The 22,032-nt window shown below is 43.4% G+C and overlaps 1 protein-coding gene across 16 annotated transcripts in view; it reads left to right on the top strand.

The window, feature by feature from the left end:
- The window catches only part of LOC118258970 (histone deacetylase 4), a 251,621-nt gene that overhangs the window by 213,223 nt on the left and 16,366 nt on the right, over positions 1–22,032 (top strand). For all 16 annotated transcript variants that reach the window (XM_035568171.2, XM_035568120.2, XM_035568146.2 and 13 more), the window contains 6 exons: positions 2,477–2,523; positions 10,801–10,908; positions 11,457–11,512; positions 12,476–12,563; positions 13,862–13,981; positions 16,303–16,400. In XM_035568171.2, the coding sequence (XP_035424064.1) occupies positions 2,477–2,523; positions 10,801–10,908; positions 11,457–11,512; positions 12,476–12,563; positions 13,862–13,981; positions 16,303–16,400 (517 nt within the window). The remainder of the gene's footprint in view (positions 1–2,476; positions 2,524–10,800; positions 10,909–11,456; positions 11,513–12,475; positions 12,564–13,861; positions 13,982–16,302; positions 16,401–22,032) is intronic.

The raw sequence follows: 22,032 nt of genomic DNA, 5'->3' as shown, positions 1-22,032 counted from the left end.
ACACAGGGCCACTGCTGCGGAGCTCTGCCTGGCCACAGCTGGCACTGACACTCGTGCCAAGCTCAGGGCAAAGGCAAACATCTTTGCCTCTCAGCATGGCTGCCAGTTATCCTGCCAGGCGGGAGAACTCGAGGTGACAGCTCAACACCCAGAATTCAGAGGGACAGCGCAGAGAGCTGAGATGGCAAGAGGAGTGAGCCTGGAGAGGACATTTGTGTAGTATCCAGGTAGAAGCTCTCCTTTGGGAACAGGGCGGGAAGGGCAATGCTGTCCCAAAAAAGCAACAGTTTCTTAGCTTGATGGCTTCCATAGTGCTGGATTTGAGTGAGGATAACAGCCTCTGATGTGTTGGGAAAGCCTCCCTGAAAAGCCTCGGTGTGCATATTTGTTTGTGCATAGAGGTGAACAAGCCTGTAAGCAGCCCCTTCTTCAGCTATTCTCTCTTGTTGAAAGTTTAAAAGGCTTTTATATTTACAAAACAGCTTTGTGGGGTTCTTTTAAATATATTTGTGGGCTAAATGTATGGCAGGTTTGAAGTCTGAGACCAAAGCTTTGCATGAGGCTCACATATGCAAATACAAGTTGGTTAGACCCGAGTGTCTTGACATGTGTACGACTGCAATAGGATAACTGGCTCCGTGTAAACTCTTTGCCTTTGATATGTCTGTGAGCAAGAAAAAGCATGAGAAATCTCAGCCTAAAAGGAAGAACTTGTAAAGCTGAAAGATGAAAACTAGGATTTTTTTTTAAGCTTCTGCAAATGATGACAGGGATGTTGCTTCATCTGACAGTTCTTTAAGTGAATGTGGGAAGGGGGTAAATAGCTCAGATTTTTCAGAACTGTGAGCAGATCTCAATGCATTTGGATACCATGGCTCTGCTGATTACTTCTTCTGCAGTTGTCCCGTAGTCTGTTACTTCTGAGCCTTACTCCTTTCTCAACAAACTCCCTCCTTCACCAGCACGGGAGAGCTGCCTTGCTGTTGTGGACGTCCACTGCTGATGTTGAAGTTACCTTCCCCAGAGGAGCTTGAGCATTGCAGAGATCTGCTTTGCTGTGTTTTATGAGGAGAGCTCAAACGTGGTGGCTTTCAAGGCAGGTTGCATAACTTTACCCCTTGAAATGTTGCTAAGGCCCTTGAAAGTCTCAAGACGAAGAATATGAATCTCTCATTTGACAGTGAGAAGCTTTGGAACCAGCTGAACAAGTTTAAATGCAGGCAAATGAGGCTGCTTTTAATTTGTGGATTGCAATCATAAATTGTTGTCAAGAAGATAAATATTGAAATAATAGGTGGATTAGCAGTGAAAGATGTGACAGGAGGTCTAAGGCAGGATGATCTAAGAGTTTTCATGTGGATCTAATCACAGAGTGAATCTCACTGTGTGCTCAGATTAATAATACAGATGCATTAACTCCGCTTTCAGTCAAAGGGGTAACGTATGTCTGCTATGCATTTGACACCAGCATGGTCCTCGGTAACGTGTGTCACATCATGGCTAATTCACGCTCTGCAAAGATGGTTGTTAGCACCGGAGGGAATTTGTACTTTCAGTACAGACATGACCAGAGCAGGAACCTGGTTTGGTTGAAAAACAAACAAACAAACAAACAAAAAATAGTTTATTTAACTGTTAGCTTTCATTGGATTTAAATAGATATCAAGCAATTGAATCTCAGGCAATGTACCGCAGATCTTTACAGTGCCTGCATGCGTGTATTTCCTTCTCCCCATTCGCTTGTTGTGCATAGACACATGTACAAGACATGCATATAGGGGAGTAGTGGTGCATATGAGAGAACACATTCTTTTATAAACTGTGCGGTTTATAAACCTGCAGAATTTTGAATGGGTAATAATATTGCTGATGTACAAGCTGAGGAAGTTATGTTACAGTCCTTACAGTAGCAAAATTGGTCTTACAGATGTTTCTCTCCATTTTTCCCAAATTCTTAATGTTGGTTTTGCTCTTTCAGTCAAAACACGTTCTGTTTGCTTGCCACCGGTTTATTTTTTGTCTTCGTCTTTTATGAAGCTAGTGTGCTCCAAAGTCTTCTAGCGTCTGTGCAGATGACTGATAATTAGGGTGTTTTTATGATTTCCCATCCGCTTTCAGTTGAAAGCAGTTAAAATATTCATCTCAGACATGCTGAGCAGTTGTTGATAGCGTCTCAATCATTTATAGTCAGCATGATTGCCTGAAATGTAGGACAGCACAGAACGCTTGCATAAAAATAAGTGATTTATGGAAGGCTTTTATGTTGGAGAGGCTTTTGAACACATCCAAGTGCGTATATTGTTTATCTCTGCATTGTAATATAACAGTATTGACTGTGTTTTCTGAAAATTGCTAGAAAACCACGGTCTGTTACTGTGTTAAGAAAGTTTTCATCATTGCCATAAAATTGGGCCAAAATCTGGTAAACTTTGACTTTTTGACTTAGTGGATACCTTTTTTTTTTTTTTTTCTGCAGGTTCTCTAACGTCGATGTTTGTCAGGCTTCCTTGTGGTGGTGTTGGGGTGAGTACTCTCTTTAATGTGTAAATAATGTCCTGTTTGTTCTCTGAGTCCCATCGGTAACAAAAATTGTTGCTTTGCATTCCATCAAGTAGGTAATTACAACCAGATGTTATCCATAAACAGGGTCTGCCTGGGGTGCGGGGTAGCAGTGACAGCCTCACGTGCCTTTCTTCAAAAGCAGCATGAAGATTTTAAGCTATTTTGGAGCACTGAAGCGGGTGGGACATTCATAGGCATGTTTCGTCTCTGGCTTTTGGGACAAGAAACCTCATTTCAGGCAGTGATGTTTAATGGACGAGAGGTTACTGAATTTTAAAGCAGCCTTGAATCCAAAAATGCACTGCAACTACACAGAAAGCAAGATGTGCTTTTCATGCTGCTTGTGCTGTGTAGGTGCTTCATCTTCAGTATTTGCACTTCAGAGCTGCCTGCATGCCTCTTAGTGCAGGTGGAAAATATATTAATAAAATAGTGATACCGAAGGACAATTTTTGGGAAGTTCCTGTAAATAGTAAGTTATTGTATTTGTGTCTGGGCTCTATTATTGTCCTAGAATGAAAAGTCTTGCGGGTTACACAGCGTGAGGGAACTGCAGTCTTTGGTATTTGACATTTTTCATTTCTTGAGCTCTAGGACAGTCACGCCTGAATTCTGAAAGAGGTGACTAAAATATCTGTCCGTCCATCATGAAAAAGCCCAACATTAGTTTTCATCTGTCAAGATTTCATATAGTAGAAAAAGCTTTTTTGTTTGTTCCCATGAGGCTACAAAAACAAATACCATTCAAATACCTTGTGTTGAAGGTTTGGGTTGCATTTTTTGTTTGTTTGTTGTGGTTTGTTTTTTACTTATTTATTTATTTTTAAGCCTGAAAACTTGAAAGTTTTCCTTTCAAGTCAGATTTTTCTGCTCCAAATTTTCTATGTAGGGTGACACTACAGAAACTTGGAGAACAGGAAGGGAAAAGAATGAGAAGAGACAATAAAAGGCATTGTGTTTGAAAATTCACAGTGGTAGTTCTTATGCATAATTGTAGCTCGTGAGGTTGAATCTAGAGGTCTGGATTCTGTTATGGAAATGAAACAAAATTGTTTTCTTCCTGAGTCTTTGCAAAATCGCTGCTTTGAAAATTATCCCGTCAAAAAAAGAATAATCGGCGTTTATTCATACCGCCACCACTGAGCACTCGTAGCGATATTTTATTTTGTATTGTAAATATGCTGCAGTCTCCTAATTCATGGCAAATTTTTGGCTAGAGTTTAAAAGGTTTGGATTTACTCTGCCCTGCAGTCAGGCATGCCATTCAAAGCAAAAATTATCATTTGCAAATGAAGACTGAATGGTAACAAGTAGAGACAGTGCCTGAGCCGAGTGCAGTCCCAGAAGTCTTGCATTAAATCCTAAATCAGGGCAGGAAACGCCACAGTGCTGGTATTACTGATACGCTCGTAATAAAGATAGCGAGTGCAGTTAAGTTGCTGCTCAGTTGTCTCCACAGACCCTTAAATATGAAATAAAACATTTGCCAACATTTCTGCAGTGCTGTAGTAATCCCAGCAAATATTTTCATGTTTTATCAGCAAAGCTTTTTAAAAGTAGTAATTTATTAGAATCAACAATATGTTAGTCAAATTTTTCATAAAAATGGTTTGTGGTTGTTTTCCTTGGTTTTTGTTCCCCAGTTCCGTTGGAATACAGTGCCAGCTATTCGTGTGCTTCTGCTGTCATGTCTGATGCAGGAAAACATATTTGTCACTGCTTTTGGGATGCATTTATAATTAGTATGTACACTGCAGCCATATATTTGTAGGGAAAATGAGGCCATGGTACAGAATGATAGGCTATAGCATATCAAGCGTTACACACATGTGTGTGCTCTGGGTGGTTTTAAGCGTAGTCCTTTCAAGCCTGTTTTCTACTGTCTTTCGAAGTGTGAGATTTGTCAAGAAAGCTGTTTTGCAGCGTTCTGTGTTTATTGAAGAACTACAGGGAAAGCTGTAGTCTTTGTTAGCATGCCAGTTCTGTGAGACAAGTTGCTCTTGATTTGATTTGCTATGGGAAAAAGCTGGAAGAAGCCCTATAGTGGGATTTTAGCTGGGGCCACAGAGCACGCCTTTCAGTAGCAGATGAAAACCAAATTATTTTCTCCACCAAAGGGGATGACAAGGCATTTTTCAGATGCATACAATATTTTTTGAAGAAATCAGAAAAAAAAAGGTTTTAAAACATGAGGGCCTTGGGTAAAACATCAGTTATGAAGAATTTCAGTGAGAGAGGAAGTGTAATTTAAGTCTGAGGAGTTTCAGTATGTGAAGACTGCTGGGAGATTGAGTGCTTATTATGGTATAATTAAATTATTTTAAATTGTTCTAGCAAGAGAGCTTAAGGGTTCTGCTGTTGTTTGGCTGGCCATCACGTAGGCTGCAAGGTGTCTGTAGAGCTCTTTTGACGGATGAGGAACATTAGAGTTGTGTTTACACTCTCCCTTGCACTAGATCACCAGGATGGCAGAGCATTACTTGTTGCTGAGCGGTCATCTGTCTTTGTTTTATCTCTGACTTTCGAGTTAGAAGATTGAGGAGAGGCAGCCCTGGTAGTGTTAGAAGTTTGTGTGGGCTCCACTCACTTTGTACTGGTTTCACTGGTAGGAACATGAGGTGCCCGAGGTGATCCAAGTGCCTGTGGCACATCTGCTGGGCTATGTAGAGATGATGTTTTGTAGCCCAGATTTGAAAAAGTGGGGATTTTTCTCAGCAGAAGTTTAGTTTTCTCTGACTTTGTCACTTAATGATAAGTACAGACTTGTGGATAAGTCATGGGTCTTTGCGTTCAGCTCACCAAGACACCAGGCAGCTTTCCAGTTGTCCGACGGCTTTGTAAGGAGGGTTTTACTCAGGGAACTCAATGCTGGTCTGGCAAATGCTTGCTACAGGGCAAACATGATGCCATAAGGAAAAAGAAAGGTTTTCAAAAATCTGGCTACTGTAGAATGAGTTGGGACCAGTCCTCTTTTGGATGCATCAATGGTCAGAAGATGGGAAACGGTGGTGGGAATTACAGCCCCCCACAGGCCTGTGTATTCACTGAAATGCTGCAAAGCTGGGATGGGCTGTAAGCAAATGTACTTTGCTGATGGTATGAGATTTATTCAGGGTCATCAAGACGAAAGGTATTTGCAGAGAGATACCGTTGGTGTCATGATAACAAGAGACTAAATAGCGAAGTAGTACACGAAATTCAATGTTGCTGGATGCAAAATAATGCTGGTGGGCAGGAAGGAGACCTGGACTGGAGCAGGTGAAAGCTGAATGATTGCTGGGCTGAGGACGTCAAATGATTTTATGGGATGGAAAGCTTGAAGTCAAGTCCTTTTTCTGTACACAAACAACACAACTCTCTCCCATAGGAGTTACCATGTAGGCTAAAAGAATAAATGGGCCTGAAAGGCGATGTAGAACAATTTGGTGGGGGGAAGCCCATGAAGAGCTGGTAGATCTTCCTGTTCTGTTTTAAATGATCAGGGATCGTTTGAATTTCCATGAGTTCTTTATACTAGTGTGTATTCTAGTGTCACAACAGAAGTTTGAAAGAGCAGGAAAAAGCTTAGAGAAAATCAGTTCATCACATAACACCTTTCAATCTCTTTAAAAACGAGGTCACAATGTCTCAAAATCAGTGAGAAAAAGGGATATTTGTTCCCCAGTGGTTGGAAAGTCTTGGTTTTTTTTTTCCTCATTGGTTTGTTTTATACAAGGAGCCTTCAATTCATCGTAGCTGACGCTAGCAAACCTCCTCCCACCTGCACACATCCTGATCGCAGCAGAAAAGGAAGAAAGCACAGAAGCACTTATATCAACAGATGTGAGCTCTGATTTAAACAACTGTAATTTATTCCCACTGATCTTTAGCAACATCTGCAAGTACAGTATGCACTATTTTTACTTAGCAACATTACCTTCACTTCTCTGCAGCACACATACTTTTTTTAATCTGTGATTTACATGCACCAGAGTGTTACGTAATCCAGGATAATTAGAAGAAGATTTTAGAGAAATGAGTTTGAGCATTGAGAATCCACAAAATATTTCCAGCACACTTGCATCCAAATACTTCAAAACACTCAAAGACTTGATTTTGATAGCTAGTATTTTTAATTCTTTTTTTTTGTTGTTTTCACATATAATATTTTCTTTTTTTTCTGTGCTCATTCTTAGAAAAAAAAATCTAGTGATTCTTAATGGTTTTGATCTCTTCCAGAATCTATTCTTTTATTTTTGATTGTAACGTCCTGATTAGACTGTAAAAAATCTTTGCCTGTGTGAGCATACAGCAAAGCACAGACAACAAAAGTGACTTCCATGGAATGTAAATGAGAAGATACTTCCTAGCAGGTCTTAGAAGGAAAAAATAGGTGAGCGTTTTAGTCAGTGCTTAAGGAGATGTAGTTAGGTACAGACAGCTCACCGGCCGTACAACTGGTGTGTGCTGCTGTCGCCGAAGTGTGATGATGAGCTGTGATGAGAGGAGAGTAGAACTCCTTTGTTCCCCTTCACTTTATAGAGTCACTTGTCTCTGCCTGTCCCTGTGTTTAATTTATCTGCATAGCTCTTCGGCTAAAGAAAAGATTAAAATATTGAAACTTTTTTTTTAAGACCATCCTCATTTCATTTTCAAATGGCTGCCTGTCAGCATATAGTTCAGTACACAGCACAAGTAGGAGCCTCATCGTGTATTTTAATAAAGACTTCACGTTTAGAGGAAGGACAAGTTCTTTCAGGTTTCACCCAGAAACATTTTAGACATTCCTTTTAGAAGAGGAAAGCCTCTCTCAAACGGACCTTCCCTCATTATTTTATAATAAGTGTACATGCAAAGGTTTAGGAGTCTGCAGCAGGACCCAGGAACTGAATTCACTCTCCCCACCTCTGGAAGTCCTCAGTTCTCCTAAAAGCCCATGTAGCAGAAACAGCAGCTCCTTTGTTGGAATAAGCAAGGCTCTAATATTATTCTCAAGGAGATGAGTGTGCTCATCCACTCAACAGCAGCAGATGTGGAAGACTCGGTATCTCTGACGCAGTTGTATCCTCCGGTTCAGGGGAGAAAAAGAGAAATACATGCTCTTGGATCAACGAGAGGCAAGAAATATGCTTCCTCTCTCCGTAAAGTCCTTCCAGATGGTAAGGCTTGATGTGCTGTCCCAGCAACAACTCCTGTGATGGCAGCTACATCAAAGGACTCGCAGGCAGGGAAAGCCAAATAGCGTCTCCCTGTAATGAACTTCAGAATTCAGGAATGATGGAGGGGTCAACAGCAGCCCGAGCACCAAACAGCAGCAGCTCCAGAGCTGGAGAGCAGTCCAGCTCAGGGCCACATTAATAACATTTTCCACCATGGCAGAGTCTACACCCCTCTGCCGCAGAGCGCTGATGACTTCAGTGGGACTGTTCAAACACTTGCAGTCAAACAGATGATGAAGTGCTGCCTTGGATTCGGGCCCAGCAGTCTCCAGACATCCGTTCTGGGGAAGGTGGCTGGGTGTTAAATCCTTATCTTGGAGATGTGTGCATGTGGGATGGGGCAGTGGAGAAGTTGCAGGTGGGAAGGGACATCTCTTGATCCAGTCCTTCTGCTTGGTAGCAGAGCGGGGGAGCATGGCAGAGTCCTTGAGACTGGCTTCTAAACCACAGGTGGAATACTTTCTCTAAGTACCTAATTTCTGTCTGCAGAAATAATAACTCTCCAAAACCGCTCTGTCTTGCCCTCCTTGTTCTTGAAGCGCTGCCAATGCGAGCCTGGTTTCTGCAGGCATCAAAGGGCCTGAATTTAGTGGTGCTTGGCTCAGACACCGGTGACTTTTGCATGGTTTATGGGGAAGGCTGGCACAAACGGACATCTGAGGGGATCCGAGGGTCCTTAGGTAAAGCTGTGCACAGGACATGTGAATTCTGCTTTTCAGTGTTTTTATTTCTCTGATGCCTTTACGATGAATAAACGTGGCCCTCTGCAATTCTGCATCCATGGAGGGGGCCTGGTACTTGCTGTCATGGGGCAAAGAGAGAGAAAGCACCTCTCAGCTGTTGGTGTCCTGAATCATTTTCTTTCAAGACTAAGGCAGACAGGTTAGATTAGCTCGGTCCCGACTAAACAGTGCCGCTGTATCTCCCTCGAGTGGAGCCTGCGGGTAAGAAACATGGGAGCCACCATGGTGTGGCCCTTGCCCTGCAGAAGTGAGGCAGCGGAGTCCTACCAACCTTGTCCTTATCTGAGATACCAGGAGCCAGAATTAATATTACAGGCACCAGGTCTGTCATTTCCTTAGTAAAAGTAAAGCCAGTATTCTCTGTTGCTTAAGCTGTGTGTATCTCCCACTCACAGACAATGGGAGGAGAGGATGTGAGAAGGCAGATGCTGGATCTCCCAAGGGAACACAGCAGTGGCATCCTAATTGCAAAGTAACTTGACTTGTCTCTTACTATTTTCATGGGACTGCTGATGAGGAGCCCAGAGACAGACCCTCACAGAGCACTACAGTAGCGTGCTGGTCGGTCGGGAGGAGAAGAGGTTTGCTTTTGCCACCCTGGCAGGGGCTTTTGAAGAGACATGGTCAGACCAGTCCTGTCTTCTGCAGGCAAGCTCACAACTCCCAGCAGTGCTGTGTATAACTCGAACCCTGTCGTACTTCTATTCCCATGTTACTGCCCAAATTTATGGGGGTTGAGGGGAGCCCTGGCACCACAGAGGTACCAGTAGGGCTTTTCCATCAATGCAGTAGCTCTCCCCAGAGTCTGTGACAGTGCACGTATTGGCAACGTCACATCAGAGATGTTTTTTTTTTGTATTCTCCTAATGCTTTCATAGTTTACTGCGACTTCAAAACCGTCCTCAGGGCAGATGGTGCCAGAAACCATCCCCGATAAGAGGCCGGGAACAATTTCCACTGGCTTTAGCGCAGCCGTGAAGGAGGTGGCTCAGTGTCATACGGGGTGACATGCATCTCCCCGCAGCTTAGTAGGCAGATTGGATGCCAGACAAAACAAATAATCCGTTTCTCTCATTCTCCTTTGCCATTGTTTCCATAAATACGCTCAACAGAGAGTCATATGTGAAAAACAGCTGGTGATTTTTCACATTGAGAAATGTTGCATTTACCCTGTGATGGATAGGATATCCATCCTATTATGGATAGGATAAACGTACAGCAGAGCTATCCTGACGTGGGACAGTCCCAGTAGTCTGGATTTTGCAAAGGCCGTGACTGGCAAGAAGAAAACAAGCTTTGCTTTCATCGCGGCGCGCCAACAGGCCGGGGTGCTGGGGAGGAGATCCAGAGCCGCGTTCCCAGCGGTGCCCCTGCTGGAAGCAGGCCCTGGAGCTGTCCTTCCCCCTCCTCCTCTCGGCAGCTTCCAGCTGAATTGTAGTAAAAACTGAGCAGGCATTTCATCGTGTGTCTGCAAACCGATCCTGCCTTTGTACAGTTGTTGGGATGAATGTGGTAAAAGCCAACGCTCCTCACTTTTTGTTTGAATTAGAACATGATCCTGTGGAATAACGACACAGAGAATGTCTGAGGAATGCCTTGCCGTTGGCCTGTTGGCACATTTTCGGGGGGAAACTATAGAGGATGCTGGTGCTGTCAGATAGTTAGCGTTGAATTGAATGTCTGTAGTCAGCACCTAGACGCTGAAGGTCTGTTATTTTTGATGAGAGAGGCTTGATGTTGTGCTTCCCCAGGGAAGGCAGTGTCAGCAGAGCCTTACCCCAGCAGTTGCTGGCGGGCGTAGGCTGGGCAGGCTTTTCTTAAGTGTTGTGTTCTTATTGTGTCCTTTTCTTAGGGTTGTTGAATGATTTTGTATACCTCTTTTTGGCTCTGGGTTCGGTTTCTTCCAGCAATTGAGGAGAAGTGCTGATGTGGTGGTGTTAGAAGTGTTGGTGGGAGACACCTGCAGGTTTACATTGCTTGAGATGCTGAATTTGCTTCTGTGTTACAGCCCTGACCCTTCAGCATCGCAGAGCTGTAGCAAATGATCATCTCTGGAGTGTCCTTTGTTGGGACAGCCGTCAGTGGTGTCACGACTGTTCTTGCGTGCTCAGCCAGCCACCGCGGCACTGCTCTGCACGTGTCTTTGGGTGACGGCAGTCCCAGCCCCACTGCTGCTGAGATCAGTTCTGCAGATTCACACATTTGATATGTTTGAAGAACTCCCTTATAAAACATGAGTCTCTGTTTCCTGGCCATCCTCACTGCCTCTAACAGTGGTTCCTCTGTGTCTCGATCAGGTCGACAGCGACACAATTTGGAATGAAGTCCACTCATCCGGTGCCGCTCGCCTGGCCGTGGGCTGTGTCATTGAGCTTGTTTTCAAAGTAGCCACGGGAGAACTGAAGGTTGGTATGAAAATGTTTTGCTTTGGAGTGGGCTGTGTACAGGATCAACAGGGCTCAGCTCACGGCTGTGTTGTGCAGGAGGTCCAGTTAGTTTCATTTTAATGGCACCATCTGGCTTCAGTCATAAAAATCTTTGAGGATATCAGCAAGTGAACAACAGACTCCTGGTGAATGTTCTTACGCACTGATTAAAAGGGAGAAAGAAACCAGAACAGCAAGCGAAATCACTATTCCGGTGTTATCCAAGAGTCTTTTTGTTGCCTTCAGCTGGGCCAGCCAGTTCAGTGACCTCATGCAGAATTTATTTTTTCCCTGAGTGAAAGGAAATGCTGTACCAGCCAGTTTCCATAAATTTCACGTGGATTTCTTCCCACTCCAGAACAAGGGAGAGCATCATCCACTGCTATGCTCTTGTGAGGAAACCATCGAGAACAACTACATGATTCCAAAGCAAAATTAGTGCTTCTGGCCATGACCTCTGCACCCATCCATGTGAAGTAAACCTTCCAACCTGTCTCATTTCTTTCTTTTCTTACTTCTGTGTGTAGAACGGATTTGCTGTTGTTCGGCCTCCAGGTCACCATGCAGAAGAAAGCACACCCATGTAAGTATGCGTATGGGCTTTATTACCTCGCTTCAGTGTTTGCCTGTTGTGTGACCTACAGCCTGAATTAGAAAGGATTTTTGTTAGTTTACTGTTGCAGAATTTCTTGCTTATTGATACGTAAAACAGTATGCCATTCAAAGCTCCCAGTAGTTCTCCGGAATAGGGCAAAATCTTGCTTTGTGGTATTGGGTGGATAATTTTTAGCAAGAATCAGCATTACAGCCATGCTTTGGAAAAGCACTGATGCTTTCATTTACTCCTGTTAATTGTTTTAAGCTAAATGCTAATGGCTCACTCCATGTGAGGAAAGCAAGGATACACAATTAATAGCACAGCAAACATAATTGTGTCCTGGCATTACAGCTCTGACTGGAAGGTGGCAGAGCGGGAAGGATTCATGAAGCACAAGCTGCAGTCAGGCATCTTGCATGTGCTTAATACAGCAGGGTTGGTATTAGGGCTTTGCATACATCATGTTGCACTCATGTATGTGGTGCTGAAGTTTCATGCCCTAGGTGCTTCAGCGTAGTGTTCTGAGGCCTCTACGAGCACGTCTGCTCCCTCCCAGCCAATCCACATAGCACCTCAGTGCTCCAGTCCTACTCTCCTTTCTTTTTCCTCCCTGCCATGTCCTCTGCCTGTCCGCTTTAGTCCCCACCTCTCGCACCTGAGCGCCAGAGGTCTGAGGGTTGCCTGTGGGCAGCTGGCACCGAGCAGCATCTCGTAGCAGCAGGGCTGGGAGAGCACCTCCTGAGAGATCACGAGACACCTGCTGCCGCCTGGCAGTTTTGTGTTCCTAATAGAGCACATATGCATCTTCCAGAGAGGAAAGCAGAGTGAAAGCAGAAGAAATTTCTTCCTACTGTGTTATGTCTCAGATGATAGATGCATTGGGACCAGGGAGACCTATATTTAACACCTCTCATTTTCCTCTTTTCTCCCCCCTCTCATCACTTGCAGGGGCTTCTGCTATTTTAACTCTGTGGCAATTGCAGCCAAGCTGCTCCAGCAAAGACTGAACGTTAGCAAAATCCTAATAGTGGACTGGGTGAGTAAACACTGGTTCTTACCCGTCAGGAGAGCAGGTGGAAATTTTTAATTTTTTTTTTTTTTTGAGTTTCTTGTGAGGCCAGCCCAGACTTTGTAAGTCAGTGAAAAAATGTTGTTTGTGGTCTGTAACCCAAAATCTATTTGGTCGGTTGGTATTTTTTTAATGTTTTAGTAAAAGAAATGCCTATTAAAAGGTCCATGGTTTTCAGAATAAAATTTTAATTAATATAAAACAAGCCCATAATGCAGTCTCAAGGATGGGTAACTGCAAACTGTGATGGTTTGTTTTTTTAGGGATAGTTTTGGCCTTAACTGCTGTGATCCATCCCAGCTTTCTTTTCAAGATGGGAGGACTGGTTGCCGAGAGGGATATGGGCTGTCGGGCATGGCTGGACTGGTGATCTGGATGGTCTCAATGTCCTGCCTCGGGGCCAACACAGCCTCCATACGTGTGGGCTGGCAGTCAGAAGTGTTCTCTAAATTGGATCAAGACAGTGAAATATTCTGCAGACAGTGCAGTGGAATTGAGAAAGAGCTTGTTTGTGATTTTGCTATGGTGATGTATAGATTTAAAAATGTGGCAGATACATTTTATTGATTTAAAAATGTATTTATGTGGCTGTGAAGACATCTGAGTTCCTGGGTATCAGCCAAGAGTTTTGATTAGATTGCAACAAATCTCCTGTGGGCAAGACCCACTAGTTAAAACGAATGTATTTGTCTTTTTGCTTTACCGGATGGACATCCTTTTCCTCACTTCCCACCGACTGTTTTTCATGTCAGAAACAGGAGTGTTTTGCAAACCCATCCTGCTATGGGCTGCGTTTCTGCACCACATAGCAATGCAGTAGAGGGTCTGGGCAATGGGTTTGTGTCATTTAACATCACTGGGCCAGACCTGACAACTTTGCAGGGCACTTCCTATCACTGGTCACCCTACAGACTGATTAAAAATGCAAATTTGGGGCAACTAATACAGCCTTTCCACCCCCAACATCCCTCAAGACTAGGTATGAATCCAGTTCTCTCAATCCAAGTAAATGAGTCGTGTTTTGGTAAATGTTTGAAATCGTGTTTACTCTCATTTATCTTGTGTGTTAAATGGGAAATGTAACCTGAAGCCAGCTGTGCAAAGCAGGTTAGTCTCATTTGCAATAAACTGTTTCAATTAGATCAGCACCACAAATGAAGCTCAACACCAAAGAAATCCCCTCCAAATCCCAAGTTGATGGCTTTAATCTACATTTTTACTAAGGCACTAACCTCCCTCATATAATGCAATCTCTGTCCCCGAAGGATGTACACCACGGGAATGGTACTCAGCAAGCTTTCTACAATGACCCTAATGTTCTTTATATTTCACTACATCGCTATGATGATGGGAACTTCTTTCCCGGCAGTGGTGCTCCCGACGAGGTAAGAGCATGGATCTGCGTAGCACCCACCCGCGTCTGGTAGGACCTGCTCGGGGTTGTGAGCCAGATGCCCCCAAAAATCTTGGGTAGGGCTGGAGGGAAGCTCCTGCCACCGTTCCCACCCCTGTGCTTGTTAGTGCTTGATTGGGAGCGCCTTGCCCAGGCCTTTGTGGTTGGTGTGTTCCTGTCCAAGTCTTAACAGCCGTGGGCATCGTGTCCTGCCCCGAGAGCTGGCAGGAGAGTGTGCGCCTTGGCAAACGACTGAATGCAATTAGGCTGTGCAGTCCTGGTGGGACAACCTGTTCCAGAGTCCTTTGCCAGCTGTCCCAGACAGCATTTTCTTCCACAAAGAACAGGGCTTCACGTATTTTTCCAGCCTTCCCCCTAACGCCATAGGATGTTTCTTAGGTACAAGGAGCAAGTTGTCTGCAGCACCGTGCCGCAGCGCTCAGCATTCCTGGCATGGCCCTGGAGCCCCTCACCCTGCTCCCTCCGAGGCACTGCTCACTACTGCCCCTGCTCTGTTCACGTCCTGCAGCCTCAAGGGTGGCATTTCAGCACCAGCCACCAGTGCTGTTGGACCAAATCTGCTGGTTCTTGGTGGTTTCCTTGGAGGCTGCTGCAGAAGGGCTGGGCAGATGAAGGTGGCAGCCTTTTCTCCTCCAGATGGACACTCCTGCATCCATCACCTTCCCTTCCCTCTGGGCTAGTGGGAGGAATTGTCCTTCAGGGATCGGGGCCAGAACACAGCATCTGATGACCCAGACCCAGGGACACCTTCCCCATGGTTCACTATCCTGTTCAGCATCCCTGGGTAGCGAGACGAAAGCTAAAATACTAAAAGTTGCTGCAGATGGGCGGCACAGAAACAATCATGATTTGAATGATAGAATCAATGAAACCTTCCCCGGCCTGTATGGTACAGTATGCTCTTTTGAGCTGTAGTTTTGGTGTAATTTTGAATTTGAAATCAGTCGTGCCTAAGGAATGTTCCGTTATCATCCTTCATATCTGATTTATCAGAGGGAAATTCTATGAAATGCTAGTTCTGCGTTCTCTGAGGCATTCTAGATTACATCTGAAAACTCGTAGAATTCTTACCCTGTCAATGTTACATGTTCCCATTCAGCGAACATCGGTGTTTCCATTTAGGTTTCTAAAGAAACTTGAATGTAACGCGATACTCCTTCATTACCCTGTTTGTGTGCTACTGTTCAGGGAATAGCAGCAGCTCATTGCATCAGGCTTAATTTCTGCTTCAGGATGCATGAAGGCCTGAGACCTACTTTTTTTTGCTGACTCTTTAAATTAATAATCTAATGATCTCATTTACAAAATACCTAGTATTGTAAGGAAACACTAGACTATATATAGGAAATACTATACCCGCTCTGTATTTACTATTCCTAGTAATTTTTAGACATGTCATTCCAGACTGAGTACAATAAAGAATACAAAATAAATTAAATTTAAAAGGGATAAGTAACCCACCTTAGATGGATGTACCCACTGTGTTTTTCTACCAGCACTATTTGCAATGATACAAAGAATGTGAAATAAAAGCTCTGCAGCTTTATTTAGCTTAATTATCTGGCTGTGTATTGTATACCAGAATTAGTATTCAGTTATTTTTTTTTTTCCGTATTCAGAGATCTGCCTGAATGCAGGCGTTTAGGGTTCAAAATGAATGGAGGAAGCATGGCTTGTTTCTCAGCAAATGAGTTACTGGAAGCCCCTGGTTTATTTTTCAGTTCTCACTTGTCTCACTTACTTGCAGTGGATGGAAGGGTGGGGGCATTTGCAATACAAGCCAGGATAGGGATGTACTTACATTTAGCACCCACGTGTCCCTCGAGCAGTGGAAATCTCTTCTTTGTGAATCATATTTTTCCCCAGTAGAGGGGGAGCTCGCTCTGATTAAAACTGTGTTTTTTCCCTCAGTTGCAACTATGATAAAGTACAAAACTGTGCTTCTGAATATAACTGAAAACAATTTAAGGGAAGGTATTGCATGTAATGTGCTCTCCTACCAAAGGACCCACTTACTGGTGAGGTGTTTTTTGGGTGAGCAGCAGTCAAACACAGCCTGCCTACAGCTTCCATGAGCATCACAGCAATTGTGAGCATGGTGGAGCTTTATTTTTACTCTCTATTTTTACAGTCTGGGGACTGGTTCACTCTAGAGAGAAAAATTAACCTGGCTGCCACTGAGCTATTGAATCAAAATCCATATTCAACTGGAAGAATCATGAGAGAGCAGAGAGGTGTTGCCAGAGTTCGCTGTTTCTGTATGTATAACTAAGTACCGTTTCCCTTTTTCAGGTTGGCACAGGAGCAGGAGTTGGTTTCAATGTTAACATGGCCTTCACTGGTGGCCTTGATCCACCGATGGGAGACACAGAATACTTGACTGCTTTCAGGTAATATTCAAGTTTTTCTCTTACAAACATATTTTTCACCTAAGCTGTGTTTCTTTCGTCTTGTGCAGTCCTCCTCAAACCTGATGCTGTCTCTTACTAAGTTAAGAAATGCAGGTTTTTCATCTTATTGCAGTTAACTTTCAGAGTGCCGTGTAGGATAAAGATGAAGTAAGTAAATAGGATATTTCTGGCCATAAGAAGTGTATGTGTGACATTAAGGAGATTGACGTACTCGCTGCTTAGCACCGATTGATGTATGAATGTAAAACATCTACTGATATGAATGAGCTCTTCTGTTGCTGGCTAGAAACCTTTTTAAGCTCTTTGGGTGGGTGCTTCTCTGGATAAACTCACCTGGATGGGGAGGGGAACCCACAACAACTTTTCACAAGTTATCATGAGTTGAAATTCCAGAGTGCAGCTGTCCCAAGACTTGAGACATTATTACTGTGATGTATGCGATGGGACCCGACTTCTGGCCATGCAAGTTGGCCATGCAGCCCCTATCCTGCAAGAGCTGTGCTCATGACTTTCACACCACCTCACTCCCAAGTTTACCTAGCAAAGGGACATGGGCTTGTTTCTATAAGGCATATTTTTTATTTTTATTTATTCAAAATACTGAATTTATTTCCCCTGTTCTAGCCAACTGGAATTGGAACCAACTGAGCTGTTGGTTTTGTGCTTTCATTACTGGGGTCTGGTTTCTCCTCAGAAACATTATGTTGTGTTTTATGAATAAAAATACAACCATCTCTAAAATGTGTTACTCATCACTCACTGTTAGTGTGAATGAAGGTAAGCAGAGCTGTGGAGTTGAATGAATGTGTTGCTGGGATATCCTCCTTGATTAGCAGTACCTAATGCCATATGTAAACCATTGTCATACAAGCATATTCAAGTGTGCTCTGAAAAACTGTTGATGAGTTTGCAAATGGAGCAGGGAAAGAAGCCATTTTTTGAGCCACTCGTTCCTGCACTGATGGTCTTACTGTCGTGCTCACATGTGATACCTGGGGATTGCAGGGGTATCCGCAGGGAATCCTTTACCTGATCCTTATTTTACTCTCATGGCAGCAGCGTCAGAAGAGGTGTGTGAAGCAAAACACACGTTAACTGACCTACTGCCATGTGCACCCAGGCTGTGGTTTCTCTGACCAGTGTCACGACAGGAGCGCTGTGGGACTGGGGGTTGAACATCTCGCTGCTCCGAGCAGCTAAGGGGCAAAATACCTCAACAAGGTGATTGTACATCACTGCTGTTTTTGGGGACTTGCTGTAAGCCTGGGCTGATACATTTGCCTCCCAGACCCGTAGAGAATGGGAAAAAGAAGGTATTAAAATTAACTCTGGAAGCAGCAGGATAACAAGATGAAACAATGACAGATCTTTCTGAGTAGAGGAAAACCTGTAAGTAATGCAGTAGTGAATAGAGGCCTGTGTGAGACTACGCTTTCCTTTCCGATACTCTTTCCAGGAGAAGGAATAGAATTCCCTGGCCTGCTGGATGTATAGGCTTCATTTTTCTTTGAGACTGTCCTGTTCCACCCCATGTCCCCCCACATGCTGTGGGTCCTGCCTCCCCAGCGTGCCTCTTTTTTAACAATTACCAGTTGAAGTGGTTTTCTGTCCTCAAACCAAATTTAGTGTGCTTCTGGCGAACACCCTGCATAAATTCAGGGGGACACGCGTGCCAAAACATGAGATGCAAATTTCTGGCAATAGCCAGATGGAATGTCGGCTTCATGGAATAGCATTGCATGCATTAAATCTGGGAGCATTATTTTCTCTTCTCCACTGTCCGTGTATTTGTATTCAGTTATACTGAGCAAAAAGAGCTTTTACTCCTCAGCATGCCATTAAAAAGCCTTCAAAGAATGTATACAATTTGAAGTAACATCTAGTCAAATAACTGTCATTTGTCTTGATGTTTTATTCCTGTTACAGGAAAGCAGCACTTTCCTCCAAAGTGGAAGTCTGTTTATCCCAGCAGTCAACAAGACTGATCTCTTCATTATAAAGAGAACCTGTAACTCGCAACTGAGTGACATACTTGCTATTAAATATTAATTGAGTTTCAAGGCTCCTGGAAAATTGTTCAGACCAGTCTACGCCGTGAGACCTTTGCCAGCCATTCCTTAATAGACGCTGGTGTCTTTTTGCCCAGAGACTGCAGCTATTTGGGGAACATATTTTGTAGCTACTCACAGCCCTTATTTTGCCGTGGTTTCTGGGTATCGAGGTACTTTGTGACTCATCCTCATAGGTAGCACCTCCCGGAGCCTGCCCCATGTGCACACCTTCAGTCAATAAGTTAAATTTGAAGCTTTTTTAATCTTATGCCAAGTTTGGTCATGATAATACATTATCAAGTGACCTTTTTAAATCTTAACCAGCTTCTTTGAAAAACATTTTTTTCCTGAATCTTTCTATTGATTTTAATGTAAAATTATGCTTTGAAGTTTTCAATTTATAGTCCCCTGAGAGTTAGAAAGTGAAGGGAATGGGTCATATATCCTTTTTTTCTTCTTTTCTTGTGTTCGCCCCTTGAGACAATGCATGCCTTCAAGGCAGCACCTTGTTATTCCACCCCATCGAATGCCACGTTGCATTTGCTGGGGATCAAACCTAAGATGAAGAAAAGATAAGAAAATTGGCCATAATGAACTCCAGAAGCAGCAGGCATTTTCACCATGAACTTGGAAACTCACAGTGGAGAACTGAGCTTTAATTCAAACCAGTCCAAATGCCAAACTGTGAGGCTTTGAAGTCTGCAGAGGAATCAGTGGAAATCCTTTGAGCTAGGCAAAGATACTGATATACTTTTTCTCCTTTTTTTTTTTAAGCCTTAACTCTTGACATGCTTGTCTGCTTTTAAGGAAGAAAGCCATCTTTCTGTGTAAAAACACTGGAAGAAAAATACGCATCATGCTTTCCATTTTTTCTTCTATTTCAGGATAAACAGGTATACGGATCTGATGAAAGTATGTGCGCTAATGAAATAATAACTGAGATAATTGTCCTCATAAATCAGTCTCCTGATGAATGAATAAATAAATCCCAATTAAACTTATCATCCCCACACTGAAAACCTGCTTCAGACCATGTCATTTCACCCTTTCCAAAGAAAGAACAGTAACTTGCTTCAAAGGCTTTCTGCTGATCACTTCTTTGAGCAATATTAGCCTCCCTGTGTTTGCACTACAGCGTTGTGCTGGACAGGGTAGCGTGACCTCTTAATATTTATTAGTACTGCCGAGCCATTTCAAAAGTGAGAACAAGAGTTAAAAATGTGAAGCGGAGAGCAGCCGTGCCTTGCACTTTGTCGCTTATTGTCTTCATAACTGAGGACTGAAATCACCGGCTGCAGCCGCGCGCTGCGTCCCGTCCCGAGGTTGGGGTGAAATCACGGCTGCTAAATTTGGGGGGAGAAGGGTGGGGTCACCCCAGTCGCTAACAGACGTTCAGTCTGACAGAAGTGATTTGGGAGTTCGCTGAGAGCTTGGCGCTCCTCCATGCTATCGTAACTGCGCTCTGCCTGCCCTAGACAGCATTACATTATAATTTAGCTGACCATTTACTGCGCAAATGTTCCACGGCTGAAGTCACCACCAAAGTATGTGGGCAATACAGATCTCACAGATTATGCAGAAATGTATTAAACTCTAATGCGTAAAATGCAGGGCATATAATTTAAAATGTCCCTAACTCATCAAAATGTTATTGGTATTCATTGCTGTTATTCCGTAGTTACAGAAACAAACGGTTGTAAAATTATTTATTTTTTTTTTACCAGAGTCTGTTTTTCCCTGACTTGTTATACAAGAAATAATGTTTGCTCCTATAAATTCTCATGACATTTTCAAAGGTTGTGTAAAAGTATAGTATGCAAACCCAGCTAGGAGACCTGCCGAAAAAATGTGAAGACTGTGGCTAGTTCCCTATTGCACGAGAACAACAATTACTTAGTGAAATTAAATTGTATTATACACAGGAGTTTTCCTCTGAATTTGCTGTAAGAAACTTTTCCTGATGATTTTAGCAGTTGTGTCGTTTCATCTGATTTTTTTCCAACCCTGACAGCAGCCCCTCGCGCAATTATAATTCCATGTAGGGTTTGATTTCGTGTTAGTTTTATTTTTATTTAAAACACCTCAAGCAGAAGCAAAGCCAGGACTGTAGCTTGAGGGGTCCCTCCTGCCCTTCTCGGACAGACCGGAGCAAGCGTTGAACGGGTTTGGGAGCCAAGTTGGTAGGGGGGGTTGTTCTTTCCTTCGATCCATAAAACATTTCAGAAGTGAATAAGGGGGAGGGCGGAAGCTGGTGGTGTTTTGCCTCAAATGGTTGTTTCTGCATTTTAAATTTCATCCTCTCTGATGCTTATTTTGTCCCCAAACTCCTAATCCCTTTTGACATAGTGAATGACCGTGGAGATAGCTGCTTCGAGAAACAAAGACTGGAGCCTTCAGGAAGCCGATTAGCCTCCGGAGCAGTGGATAGCGTTTGGTTTTATATGGCCAGCAGTGGGAAAAGAGGTTCTGAAAAAAGTGCTCAGCCTTCTAAGTTTCACTGATTTGCTTGCTGCAATTGAGCATTTAAAAGAATCCCCCGTAGAACTGCTTAATCTGCCTGTCATTTATTAAGCGTTTAATCGGTGAATTGGCCAGAAATAGACTAAGAATTATTCAGTCTTCTGGAAAATACATATAAAATTGTATATTTTCCCCCAAAATGATTGCAGAACATGATCAGCAGGTTTTGCTGTTTGCAGCCATCAGTATTAATGCATAACTGTTCAGCTTAGCCATATTCAAAGTCAAATGAAAGGATTTACTTTGTGTTAAGCAATCAAAACAATCAGCCAAAATATAGGAAATTTAAAGGTATAACCCTTGTATTTAAAAAAAAAATTGGCATGGCTTGAAATGAAGATTCAGTGTTGTGAACCCTTTCATTCCCCAGTGAATAACTTTGCAGCCACCTTAACCCTCAGTTGAAAGACCCAGTTTCAGAGAAAACTGCTCACCTTCTTGATAGTAATTTAAATCTGTGAATAGTATGATCATCAGGGCAAAATCATAGGGTTGTTTGAAGTTTAATTGTTGTTTTCTCTTGGGACTTAGCCTTAATGTGATGGATCTGAACGAAAAGGGTATTTTCTTCTGCGCACAAGAAAAATTCAAAACCGAAAGACTGAGTTAAATGTGCCTGAAATGCTGTCCGCAGATGAAATCTCCGAAATACATCACTTGAAAGCGGTTCATTTGGGCTTTCAGTTGCCTCAGTCCTAAAATTTCACATGTGAGTCTCATTTGTTTCAATTAAAAGGGAAGAAGGAGGGAGCGCAGAGGCAGGAGGGCTTTGGCACGCTGTAGCCCCGGGCAAAGCCTGGAGCTCCTCCGAAGCTCCATCCATGTGCTCTGCGCCGTCACGCTGACCATGTGTTGATTCAGACCAGAGTGAAGTTCTCTGGGCAAAGATATAGCTGCATATGTATGGGTGAGTGTCAAACAGAGCTGGGGCTGGGGCTTTGGAGTGCTGGTGTAATACTGGAAATAGGAGGAAGTCAGCAGAAAGAGCAGCCCATGAGAGTCGGACGAAGGGAAAGGTTCAAGTCCGGATTTGACAGCGC

The sequence above is a fragment of the Cygnus atratus genome, chromosome 6 (assembly GCF_013377495.2).
Source record: "Cygnus atratus isolate AKBS03 ecotype Queensland, Australia chromosome 6, CAtr_DNAZoo_HiC_assembly, whole genome shotgun sequence".
In the NCBI taxonomy this organism is placed as follows: domain Eukaryota; kingdom Metazoa; phylum Chordata; class Aves; order Anseriformes; family Anatidae; genus Cygnus; species Cygnus atratus.
This window is presented reverse-complemented; position numbering and strand designations above follow the sequence as displayed.